General features: G+C 40.0%; 1 protein-coding gene across 1 annotated transcript in view; it reads left to right on the top strand.

Moving 5' to 3' along the window:
- RORB (RAR related orphan receptor B) overlaps positions 1–11,958 on the top strand; it is a 227,126-nt gene extending 215,168 nt beyond the window's left edge. Inside the window, exon 10 of the mRNA XM_017341876.4 lies at positions 4,604–11,958. Within this exon, the coding sequence (XP_017197365.2) occupies positions 4,604–4,759 (156 nt within the window). The 3' untranslated portion in view covers positions 4,760–11,958. The remainder of the gene's footprint in view (positions 1–4,603) is intronic.
- Positions 11,959–13,816: the final 1,858 nt, after the last annotated feature.

The following is a 13,816-nucleotide window of genomic DNA, read 5'->3' as shown; positions in this document are numbered from 1 at the left end:
GAAAATGCCTTTTACAGACCCTCTGTCTACTTCTGCAGTAGGGATTATTTAAACATGAATGAGTTTCATGATGATTTGAAATTGACCACCCCCTCCGTCTCCAAGTGCTTCTGGATCACCTCCCCAGCTGTTTAGAAATTTGTTGAGCCATTAACTGCTGCTGAGGCTGCTCTGAGCTCCCTTTGAAATGGTGGTCCCCCAGCTGCAGTACATGATATTAATGAGCAAAAACTGACTGCCTGCTGCTTCCTCTGCCGGGCCCTTCTGGGCTCTGACAAGTGCTGCCACTGCCACTGCACGGCCTCCTGGCCCATCAGGCCTCCAGAGTGATGGATGCCCCTGTAAACACTTCTGTTTCCACAGCTGATTGGCTGTTTTTCAATCAGCTCTTCCAAGAATACAGAGGTTGGGAAAGTTCTGTTTTTCTCAGTGTTCTTCTCATTGTTTTTGGCCCATTCTACAGATGAACAACAAGGACTACATGCAAATCCCATAAAAGAGAGCAGAATTGGATCCTTAACCAAACTCTTCTTAAATGCCAGTTTGTGTCAAGAAAGGAGCAAAAGTCCATATTCACTTTAGACACATAGATAAATAGTTAACTATTTCCAAAACAAATGAGCAACTATTGGAGGAATTTGGCAATCCCCTTATACAAATGGCTGACTGACTGTCCCATACATTATCAAACAGTATACAGAGACTGTAATTTTGGTGTTCAGTTAAAGGCTAAGCATACCTCCTGCCCTCTCTAGCATTTGATTGAAATGCATGCCCTTGCACATGTCATGTGGGAATGGAAGCATGAAAGCCATCACATGTATCACCATTTTGAACTAGGCACCATGGTACAAATATTTGTAATGATCCATTTAGTCCTCACAGCCTCCCTTTTAGGCAGGGCTGATATGGACACCTCTTCATGGATAAGGAAGCTGCGAAATTAAGTCACTTGCCTGAGATCACATAGCTTTAAGTGGCAAAGCTAGATTCAAACCCAGGCAGGCAGACACCCCACTACGTGTTCTTTATCATTCTTATTTCACAAGAAACTCAGCAATGTCTTTAATCGTCCCTCCACAAACAGATAGAGCTAAGCTATTGGAACCTTCCCTCTCTGGATTTAGCTTCCTTCTCGGGCTCCTGAAAAAGAACTTTATACTCGGCTCACAGGACTACTTCAAATGCAAAATGGGATGTACTTTTCAGCTTTGAAAATCAGTAGTAAATTGATATGATTTGAGCCTCTGAAGCAGTGTTTCTCCAAGACAATTCCATGGACCTCTAACATCAGTATCTGCAGAGCATGTCTGTTTCAAAAGAGCCTAAACTCAACCACAACTCACTGAAACTCCATCTCTAGAAGTAGGTCCCAGTGACCCGCATTTTTACAAAGCACCCTAGTAGTGATCTTTATGCACACTAATGACTGACCATCATTACAAAGTTGCATCCGGAAGTTTCAGGAGCTCTGCACATGATCAATTCAACTGCAGATGATTGCAGAAAGCTTTCGGAGCCTCTTGGCATTCAATTGCTATTTGGGGACAGGGCAGGATAGGATGGGGAAATTGTAATGTGCAAGAAGTGTTTCTAAATTGTTGTGGACTCCTATGTGAGCCAGCTGGCCAAGAGAGTTCGCATAATTTCCCAAAAGACTCCAGTTAAGTGGGCACTTGTATATTATTTACCTATGAAATATAGAGAAGACAATTTTACACTCTGGTACCAAATTGAAGAGCGAGATTATGAAGATCTTTCTCTGTCGGAGATTTTTATCATCTTTCTCTTTTGCTCAAAACCCTTCCAAGTGTCATACCATGGACTACAATGGTTCATATAATCTGGCTATGCTCACCCCTCCCAAACACACTCACCCACTGCTCCGGTCCCCCTGAACTGCCTTCACTTCTTCTGGTGCATGGAACACCACATGTCTTTGCAAATGATCCAAGGACATCAGGAGCTCCTGTCCCAGAACCCAGTTAGCTCTCACTCTTCCCTCAGAGCCCAGCTCAGATTCTGCTTTCTCAGGGAAGCCTTCATGGACCTACCACAAGAAGCCAGTGTTGCATTTTGTGCCCCGCTCTTCTATGGAACTCACCAGTGTCTCCATCTGCTTTTGAGTGTACAGCAACTTTATTCCCATCTGTCTTCTGAAGCAAACTCCAAACAAGAACCACAGCTGTCTTGTGAGTTCTGGTGTCTAGCCAAGTGCCTGCTACACAGGAAGCATGCAACGAATCACTGTAGAGTATCATAAATGCAAAAATTAATTTGTGATGTCATAAATTTAACATTCATTCTACAGAGATTCCACATTTTTTCATTTCTATTCCTGTCTTTAAATAAGAGTGGAGACAGAAAATCTGAACCCCAAAGTTCTCCATGTGTTCTAGGTTTCCTTAATAAATGTGTCAACAGCTCTAATCCTGATCTTATTTTTAAATTGCTAATCCTATGACTAAATAGTCAACAGTTGTTAAAAGGAAAGTTAATGAAAGAGTGGAAATTTCTGATTTTGAAAAACTACAAAGTAACTAATTATCTGCTTCCCCCATTACTTCAAAGGCTAATATGTATTCTTGTTATTGAGCAGAGTAGCAAGTATGATGAACTAATTGGTCAAGACAGACTTTACTTAATTGGATTTTGTCACCACTTTTAAATGTAGCTTTATGACTAATGCTATGACTAATGATACCAATTATCATACCTACCTTTCCTAAGAGTGTAATCTATAGACGTATCTTAGTCCTCACAGTAATATGATTATCATATTTGTTTAAGCTAATTTTGACACCAAGTGAGGGATTCAAAAATTTGTTAAGTTCCAAGCATGTCAAAAGCTGGAAGTGTTCATGTCTTAAGACCTATATAGCATCTAGCAAACTGTGTACTCAAAAATTGCATTCTACACAACAGATATATATATCAAAACCTAGGAATGATAAGAGAATATCCTCCACTCATTCTTAAAATACTGCCCTAAGGAAGCTATGTGCCAGTAGCCTCTCATATTCTCTCTTGATATTTAAGACCTCCTATATTCTCTCTTGATTAAATAGAAGTTTCATCTTTTTTTTAACTTTTATTTAGTAAATATAAATTTCCAAAGTACAGTTGATGGATTACAATGGCTTTCCCCCCCGATAATTTCCCTCCCACTTGCACCCCTCCCATCTCCCGCTCCCTCTCCCACTCCATTCACATCAAGATTCATTTTCAATTACCTTTATATACAGAAGATCAATTCAGTATATATTAAGTAAAGATTTCATCAGTTTGCACCCTCACAGAAACACAAAGTGTAAAATACTGTTTCAGTACTAATTATAGCATTACTTCACATTGGACAACACATTAAGGACAGATCCCACATGAGAAGTAAATACACAGTGACTCCTGTTGTTGACTTAACAATTTGACACTCTTGTTTATGGCGTCAGTAATCTCCCTAGGCTCTAGTCATGAGTTGCCAAGGCTATGGAAGACTTTTGAGTTCGCCGTAAATAGAAGCTTCATCTTACCCATTAAAATGGAAAAGGATTGGAGAGTCACAGGTGGGTTTAGTGAAATTGACAGCGAAGCAACACAGAAAATTAAACTCAATGCTGCCATTTGGTTAGATAAGGGTATTTCAAAATGCTCATGGAAAAATTGGAGTTAACAGATAAGTGTGATGCAAAACACCCTGAAATCCATGCATAATTTTTTCATAATAAGGCCCCCCATACTTTCCAAACATCATCACCTTCCAAACCCACAATTCTAACATTCATGTCATAAAAATCTGTGAGAAATGGTAAATAAGAATACAGGTTGAGCATTCCTTATCCAAAATGCTTGAGACCAGAAGTGCTTTGAATTTTGGATTTTTTCAGAATTTGTAATATGTATTTGTGAACGTGTCTTGGGGATGGGCCCCACATGTAAAGGCAATTTTATATGAAATGTCAGTGTGCCTTCATTTTGACTATGACCCATAACATAAGGTCAGGGGTGAAATTTTCCATTTGTGACCTTGTGTTAGCACCCAAAGAGTTTCAATTTGGGGCATTTCACCTTTTAGATTTTGGATTAGAGATGCCTAGTCTGTAATATTAGTGAACAACTATGCTTCATGCCTAAAGCGTTCTTGACACCTTACAAACTTCACTCAGTCCACACTTCTATTACTTACTAATAGTAGGTACAATTACTAATCCTATTTTACATATTGGAAAACTGAATCAGAGAGTATATCACAGCCATCCCATCACTAATCTTTTTTGGAACCAAGATTCTGTCTCAGGTAGTGAAGCGTCCACTCCTAGCTAGCTGTTAAATTTGACTACCTCTCATACACACTTTATTTAAGAACAACGCATCAGGAAACTTGGTCCTGCTTGCTTCTTTCTCTTTCCATTTTCCTTAGGGGATGGGGTGGGAGATGCCTTTTGCTTTGGTGTGTTGTGTTGTGTTCCAAAAGAGAAACTGAAAGCGAGCCTTCTTTCTCCAAAGCAATTTATTATTATGTGGGACCAGGAAGGACACTGATTCAGAAGACAAAGCACTAATGAGCATCCCTCTCTATCTCCCTCCCTGTCTCTTGGTTCTGCAGTTAATAGCCAAGATACCAACCATCACTGCAGTTTGCAACTTGCACGGGGAGAAGCTTCAGGTATTTAAGCAATCTCATCCAGACATAGTGAATACACTGTTTCCTCCGCTATACAAGGAGCTCTTTAACCCTGACTGTGCCACCGTCTGCAAATGAAGGAGACCAGAGAACTGTCTCATAGTCATGGAATGCATCACCATTAAGACAAAAGCAATGTGTTCATGGAAACTTAAGGAAAATGTCACTACTGCAACATTAGGAATGTCCTGCACTTAATAGAGTTATTTTTCACCGCTACAGTTTGAAGAATGTAAATATGCACCTGAGTGGGGCTCTTTTATTTGTTTGTTTGTTTTTGAAATGACCATAAATATACAAATATAGGACACTGGGTGTTATCTTTTTTTAATTTTATTCGGGTATGTTTTGGGAGACAACTGTTTATAGAATTTTATTGTAGATATATTCGAGAACAGAGCGGTACTTTACATGATTACTTTTCCTGTTGATTATTCAAATATAATTTAAGAAATTCCACTTAATAGGCTTACCTATTTCTATGTTTTTAGATAGTTGATGCATGTGTAAATTTGTAGCTGTCTTGGAACGTATTGTGCATGTATGTAATAAGTATATAATATGTGAAAATATTATATATGACTATTACTTATACATGCACATGCACTGTGGCTTAAAATATCATCCCTACTAGCAGTGGAGGTTCAGTCAGGCTCTCTTAAATGATTTATCTTCTGTGTTGTATGTTACCTTTTTGTTAGACAATCAGGATTTTGTTTTCCTAGCCAGAGATGTTTTCATCTCTAATCAAAGGCAGGGCAGTACCAATTCAGAAACACATCTGTGAAGGAATAAATAGAATGCATGGCCTCTGCATAGAAACTTTTTCTATCAATGACATCAAAGCCTTGTCAAGATGGTACTTATTGGGGTTGGGAGAGAGGGGAAGTATCTGGAGCCATTTTCCTGTTTTAAGAATTCGGCTTTAGATAATATTGTAAGGTCTGAGACTTTTTTGACCAAATGATAGGTATTTACTATTTTTCATCAAAATACAGAAAACACTTTTTTCTTTGGGTTTCCAGTTGTGAAAGAAACTTGACTTTGGTGCTTACTGAAAAATACTGCCTGTGGATTATGACCACCAGCAATTCTTTTCTAGAAAAAGGAAAGAGTAAATCAGAACACAGGGCCCAATGCCATTTCATGTAAACGTTTTCCCTCTAGTCATTTTGGCAAAGAAAGCGTAGAGAGAGAACATATACAGTAAATAAATAATTATTTATATTAATTCTCATTAATACATTTGTTGGGAAAAGTGGCCAGCGAGAGGGAGGCAGGACTCTCTATGTCTTAGTCCAGGACCTAGAATTTTTTTCAACTCTGAAATGTTATATTATAAAAATATAACAAAAGCTTGACAGACTAAGAAAAAATAGCTGTGTTATGCTAAGGAATTACTATATGCCAACATCCTAACTATTTCCTATGGAGTTTGAAATTACATCATCTATCCAGCCTAGGCTTATTTAATAGCTCTTGAAAGTACACAATGCAAGGGTGACATCCGAATCAGAGAATTTAAACTTCCTTGTACAAGTTTTCACTTCTCCACATTTCTGCAGTAAAATTAATAATCAAAGTATAAATTATAAGGCACTAGTTCTGCCTCTGTCCTGAAACCTGTGCCTTTGTTATTATCTGATTCAAAATAAAGTATTTAAAAAGGAATCTAGGGGAGAAGCTTGTGTATAAGGCAATGAAAATTGTGGTCTTCAAAAGATTTAGCCAGCCCCCTATTTATGAAGATCTGCCCTCCTTTTCTCCTCTCTCTCTCTCTCTCTCTCTCTCTCACACACACACACCTGATCTGTACATTTTTGTCAGTGGAGGGGTTCATTTTTTGCATCTCTTAGGCTCTCCTGAAGTTCCTGGTCGAGAACCATCTCCAAGATGCCTCAGAACTCCTGACTGACGACCAAAGCATTAGAGTTAGTCTTTTCCTTTCAGAAAACGGAGCCTTTTCTCACCTCATGATTGATGAATTCCAAACCAATGGGGAAAAACAAAAAGGCTTTAAAATAATGAATCTCTTTCTCAACTACTGTTATATTCAATTAATTTAACTACATTGAACCAAATTACCTTTGGTTCTGAGAAGACAGCTGTAGACTGCTTATTATGCTGCTACAGGGACTCAATTCTTTTTGGTGTAAATGTCACTCCTGCTAGCTCTTTGTATAAAGAATTAATTCCAAGAGTCATATTTCCTTCTAATGGAAAGATTACTTTACTGATTGCTAGGAAAACAGGGTAATGGAAGGCACTCAATTAAACCAAGCCGTTTCCAAATGCAATGTATGTTTTATGATTGGCTTGTGATAGGCGATGCTTAATGTGTCTACTTGGTGTTTCCCTTTGAGCTTTGAACTTATGTCAAACTTTGTTTTCATTGTTCTGTTGGCCTAGTGTTTCCCATCGTCAGCCTGTAATTCCTGCCCAGTTGTAAAGGGAATCATTTGTTGCCTCCAATTTACCTTAGAGAATTTAAATTGGCTCAATTGATGAAGTGACTGAGAGTTTTTTCCTCCCTTGTCCCATGAGTGATGTAGGAAAAAGATTGTTCCCCACATTTGCCTCAGGAGGTGCTGGTTTTGAATTTGTGTCATTTCCACTAGTGCAAGCATTTCACTGGGACGGCATGAACCTTTTGAAGCTAGGGGACAGGAAGCAGGGCTCGCAATTGAACCAGAACAAAACAATGGAAACCAGTACATGTTCAGCCCATTTCAGTTGAGAGAGGAGATTTCCAGTTTTGGCCACAGTTGCCCATTTTCCCTTAAAAGAGAATCAAGTCTGTTTTCAATGGCAGCAAAGCTTTTGAACATCTCCTGTGACTACATGTCAAGATATTTTGTGATTTTGGTAAGAACAACTTTCTTTATAAGGTGTAACCCCAGAACTTTGTTCCTCCCCATGAGAGCTCACATGCTCACAACACACTCATGATAAAGTGTGCGCTGGAAGAAAGAATCCATGATCTGTCTTTCTCATTTCATGCTTTGTAAATGACAATCACTGTTTGATGCAGATGTTGCACTGTATCCACTCAGGGATGTTTCAATTTTTAAACAAGGAGTGGGGAGAAACAGGAAAATGACCACAAAATGTAAACAGTATAAATTAAATATGACAATGAGGAAACCTCTGACAAGGCTTTCAGACCAGCTAACTTCATGTCATAAACTGAATTTACTTTTATTATATGAAGTTGCCTAAAAGTTGCACATGAGTAAAGACAACCTAGTCTTGTTGTCTGTAATCTGTTCAGAGCCAAATAATCCAGACACCCCGTTCATAGTTCTCCCAGTAAATCCAAGCTTCTGCCTATACAAGTCCAGAGCAAGGGAAACATAGAACTCTAACCGGCATTAGACAAAATTGACAAAGGAGATGAAGTTGTATAAATTCACACTCTAGTGTATAGCTGTGGTCCGTGAAAGGAAAGACAATTTTTGGAGGAAAAATAAGAGAACAAGGGAGTCCAAAAATGGCTTGACACTCCACATACGTCCCTACGTATCAATTTTTTTGTGTCTTTTTTCCCCCTAAAGACTGAAGGCGGAGGGTGGAGATGTACTCAACACACTTACCCCTCCAGGATTTGACTTGCTTTTGTGAGATCGTCAGGGTTCTGGCTAAAGCACCTCTGAGTAGATAAAAACAGAGAACGCAATGGTCTCTCGGATAATTAGATTTCTTTGGCAGAATCCAAGAAAGCCTACATCATAATGAACTCTGAATCACACAAGCTGCCAGGGAGGCATTGGTACATTTCCTATCATAGCTGCGTTGTTCCACACATAACTTCACAGCAGTCAAGCTCAACAGTTTGTAGAAAGGCTTACAGATGGATAGTCTACTCATGCTCACTCATTGTGATGCTATATGTACCAGGCTTGAATGTCCCAAGAATAATCTGAAAACTTACCAGCTTTTTCTCAAATCCATCAGTCAGATGCAAACAATGTCAGTGCTGTTCCATATTCTTTGTTTCTGTTTATTACAGCAACAAGGAAAATTTCTATTGTTACTGGAACTTAGAAGAAATAATTTCTCCCCAACTCTTCTTTTATCCATAAATGTCTGTGCCCAATGAAGTTGGACAATAAATCCAAGCAAGTACATTGTAACCTGACAGGGCCCCCATTCAGTAGGACAGCAATAACTTTAAAGTGTGTATCTGTAGTGAAACTTTGCACAAAGTCCCCTTTATAAAGAAGAGAGAATAGCCCACGATCTGCTTCAGACAAACTATTCGATCTTCTGTTTCCAATTGCTGGTACAAGCAGAAAGGAGGGTTAAGGCCTGGTATGGAAAATCATGGGAATCTTTCAGAAAAGAGCCAGCACCCCTTTTCTTTTCTTTTCTTTTCTTTTTTTTCTGGAGGACTCTTAGGACCAGTGGCATGGGCCCATTAAAAGCAGGGGTTAACATTTCAAAGGTCTAAGGGGGCCAGGGAGTGGATACAAGAGAGTGAAACAGCCTAGTGGGCAACTGGCCAGGAGATGCCCTATCTAAAATGGGACATCCCCTATTCCGCTGACTATTGCTAGAGCTTCTGCATTTTTATGAAATCTCTTGAGTTATAAATGATGGGAGTTGATCACAGCTTAATGCAGACCAACAATGCATCTCTAGCAGAAGAGGGCCCAGAGACAACTAGGTCACAACCTTCGGTTGAAACCAAAATTGCACCTAGGGGCCTGTTCAGCTGCAGCATCTGACCTTACTGAACCCCAGATGATACTAGAATGGTATTAGCATAGGAAGGAGGCACAGGGAAGAGATCTTGCCCTTTTGATACTCAATTTAATTTCTATATTTAACTATCACTACTCAAGGATATAGGAAGAGGTCAGTTAAAAAAAAAAAAAACAGCCAATGGTCAAAAAGTGAAAGCAATTCAGTTTAATGAAGGCAGAAACAAGACACTTGTATTTGTCTTTCCAGAATGCCCATCTTCACAGAGCCAGGGGTCTAGGTTTCTTGCTACTTTTTCTAAAAGTCAAACCCAGGACTTTGATGCCTTTGAGTTTCAATGTGTTTCCTTTAAATGTGTGGCTTCACTATCTGCAACAAGGTTTTGTTTTCCCGTAGTCATATGTATCTGAAGAATTCTTTCTGCAGTCCTGATCGCACAGTCCTCCCTGAAGTGCAGACCATGGGTTCTTACGTAGCAGAGGGAGGTTGTCTGTCTGTGCACTTTTTCCTAAGCTGCTGGAATTGCTCCGATGGGAACTGGCCATAGTAATCTTTGCCTCCTGCATGACTCCAGTGGATCAGAGAAAGCAGCTCAGTGATTGTTCTCATGGTCAAAAATAAATAAAGCACAAGGGTTACCGGAATTTAATGAGCCCAGTTCAGGGAAACACAGGGTAGCTGCTTTCCAACTGGGTGGCACGATCCTTATATTCCACCACTCTGCTGGCTGTGGCTGACGGCGAGCATTCGCAGGCCTCTGTCACAACCATATGCAGGCACACATGAGGTATGTCTGCAAAGCTACAAATCCCACATCCAAGCACAGTACCATCTGCTTCATCGGATTAACACACACACACAAGAATGAAAACTACACCCACAGAAAACTGAGTACGTATTGTAGAAATGTAGAGGAAAAATAAAAATATTTTTTCAAATGTAATTACTTTTAATATATGCTTGTGGAAGGTCTAATACAATGTATGCTGTCTCTGCAATTTTTGCTGTAAATAACCAGAGACAGTGAATACACTGATTTTTCTATGTCTGTTTAAGCATAAGACTTTGTAACAATTTTTTTAGAGGGGGAAAAAACAACAAAGAGCAAATATGCACTTGCTTCCTTTCTGCGTGTTCTGTACTTCTCGGTTTTTTAATGGAAACTGGTCATAACAGTTTAAGCATCTTGACGGGTCATTGGTGTTCAGTGTATGCTTCTTTTTGTAACACAACTGAGAAAGGGACAGGGCTGTCAATTAAATCTGCTCCAAAGAATTTGTACTGAAGATTGGCCTAAGACTTGCAAACGCTGTCTGAAGGAGACAATATGAAAAAGGAAATTCAAAAAACAAAACATTGTGTGAGTTAAGTCATCTTTCCTTGTAAGTAAATGGCTTTGTCTAAATCCTTTCTGCATGGGATAGCTTAAGGAAAACAAACTCCGCTTTCTGATGAACAAAATATTTTTGTACACGTTTATTTCTTATAATTAATAACCTGAGGTCAGACCACTCATTCGCTGAAGCCATAACTGACCTTCACCAAATAAATGTTGTAAAGAACCTGGGGGAGGGTTGGGGAGCAACCGAGAGGGAGGAAAACTTGAGGTGTCATGAACTGTAGCAACCCAGGCAGGAGCAAGTCTGTGGAAGCTGATGCTTTTCCTGCATCCCAAATAGGACTGTAAAAGGCTAATATTTTATGATGATCAATTTATAAGAAAAAAGATATTTAGATTTAAATGAGACTTTCCAATATTTTTTAAATCCCTGACAATGCTTCCTTGCTTTTAGGATTGAGAGAAATGATTTTCATATCGTTCCATCATTCAGAGGTTTGATTTTTTTTTTTTTTTTTTACTTTAGCTCCAGCTTACACTTGCAAAGTGAAGTGACTCTAAGCCTTTCAGCACTTGAAACCAAGGGCTGTCCGGGGCTTGGCTGCACCCCCTATCCACCACTGCGCCTGGGGGAGCAAGCGTGGAAGGGGTACAGTTTTCATCTCATTAGCATGCACACCACTGTTGGCAATGCACAAAAGTTGCACTGCCGCATCTATGTAAAATAAAAGTATGCACTCTAAAATAATTCTACTTTAAAAAATAATGCCTCTTATAGTCACCACTGGAGCTTCATTACATAATTACCATGTATTCTTCTCAGCCTATAGAGGCAAAAGGCAAACTGCAAATAAACCCAGTGACATATATAGTTTTAAAATCTACAATTTTCTGATCTCTCTCTCTCCTTGTTTAATATATAAGCCCTAATTTCCGTGTATGTCAGTAAACCTGCAGCCTGAGTCATTTAGGAAGTAATCATTGAGTTTTTTTAAGTATAAATATACTAGAATAAAACAGCACTCCCTAACAATTAAAAAAGAGTTTTATATTACTTTAGAATGTAATAGGTTTTTGTCCTTATTTTATGTCCTGTAAATTATTAGTTGAATACTGTTAGCATTCCTGGATAATGCACACATGATTTCTGAATGTTTTCTGTAAATGACAATCAATGTTTATGAAGTTCCCTCCTTTAATGCTGGACAAAATTAAAAGAAGAAAAAGAAAAAAATCTTGCCTGATGCTTTTCTTAATCACCAAGGAACAAAGAGGAGGTAAATTTGGCATTGTAAACACCATTTCATGGGTTCTTACCAGTTGTGCTTTTCTTCTTAAATAATGGGTAAGTTTTCTTTTCTGGAAATTCTTGTGTCTGCTGGACCTGGCCTGAGTTAGAAGTGTTCATTGAGGAAAGACCCAGACTTCATTCATACCAAGTTGCAATTAAAATGAGAGCAGCATCTCTCGAAGATAATAGCTCTCTTTTTCTCAGCACTTCCATAAAAGCCCTAGCTTACAGAGCCACAAGCGACTCTCCCTGCAAACACTTGGCTGAAATAAGCTGCAAAAGGTTTGAAATGGGTGGGACAATCCCCGCATCCGATGAACTCTTTCAGATAATAATTACCGATGAAGCCTCTAGACCTGATTTTATTTTTTTAACAATGCATCACCAAGCTGCTCCATTGGCAAAATCAGTGTCCACCTAATGGGGATGCAAGGAATCTTATTTGAAGCTACTATAGGAAGCAGTTGAGGTTAATCACACACTCACAGTGATGTTAAACAAAGCAGTTCTAAGAGAGGCCAGCGATTTCTAAGGTGCTAGGAAGTTGCTACAGGCTGAGGTCCCTAGAAGGGAAATGGTCTAAGAATAGCAGTTTTAGGGCCGGCGCCGCAGCTCACTAGGCTAATCCTCCACCTAGCGGCGCTGGCACACCAGGTTCTAGTCCCGGTCGGGGCGCCGGATTCTGTCCCGGTTGCCCCTCTTCCAGGCCAGCTCTCTGCTGTGGCCCGAGAAGGCAGTGGAGGATGGCCCAAGTGCTTGGGCCCTGCACCCCATGGGAGACCAGGAGAAGCACCTGGCTCCTGCCACCGGATCAGCGCGGTGCGCCGGTTGCAGGGCGCAGGCCGCGGCGGCCATTGGAGGGTGAACCAACGGCAAAAGGAAGACCTTTCTCTCTCTCTCTCTCTCAGTATCCACTCTGCCTGTCAAAAAAAAAAAAAAAAAAAAAGGAATAGCAGCTTTAAACAATATTTAATAGGTTTTAAAAGTAGAAGCATTATGGCCTGGGAAATCAGTAGAAGATGGCCCAAGTCTTTGGGCCTCTGCACCCATGTGGGAGACCCAGAAGAAGCTCCTGGCTCCTGGCTTTGGATTGGCACAGCTCTGGCTGTTGCAGCTATCTGGAGAGTGAACCAGCAGATGGAAGATCTCTCTCTCTCTAGCTCTCTCTGAGTGAAGCAGTGGATGGAAGACCTCTCTCTCTTTCTCTTTCTCTCTCTCTCTGCCTCTCCTCTCTGTGTAACTCTGACTTTCAAATAAATAAATCTTAAAAAAAAAAAAAAAGTAGAAGCATTGACTCAAACAACAGGATGAACTTTAGTAAGCCTTCGATAAGGTTTCTCCCAACTCATTTGTGGAATCAGCGAAAGCCCTTGCAGAGTATTTCAATGAGCATCTATATTCAAAACATCCAGACCCACACGGCCCTGCTCCGAAGACACGGAAACAGCAGACTGCACTGATGTCTCTGAGAGCATCACTGGTGGACCCTTTATGTCCCTTGGTTTCCAGTCAAGTCTGCAAGTGACTCATCAGAGAAGGCAAACATACTATAACAACCTAATCCAGACAACATAATCGGGTCACTAACACTTGTTCATGGAATTTTTTTTAAGCTTCATTTATTTATTTATTTGGAAGGCAAAGTTAGGGAGAGAGGAAGAGACAGACAGAGATCTTGTATCTACTGGTACACCCCTCAAGTGGCCACCACACTGGGCTGAACCAGGCTGAAGCAAGGAGCCTGGAACTCCATCTGGGTCTTCCACGTGATGGAAGGGCCTGAAGCACTTGGGCCATCTTC

The sequence above is a fragment of the Oryctolagus cuniculus genome, chromosome 1 (assembly GCF_051225735.1).
Source record: "Oryctolagus cuniculus isolate XC-2025 breed Fujian yellow rabbit chromosome 1, ASM5122573v1, whole genome shotgun sequence".
Taxonomy (NCBI): Eukaryota; Metazoa; Chordata; class Mammalia; order Lagomorpha; family Leporidae; genus Oryctolagus; species Oryctolagus cuniculus.
The sequence above is the reverse complement of the archived record's forward strand: the minus strand, read 5'-3'. Positions and strand labels throughout refer to the sequence as shown.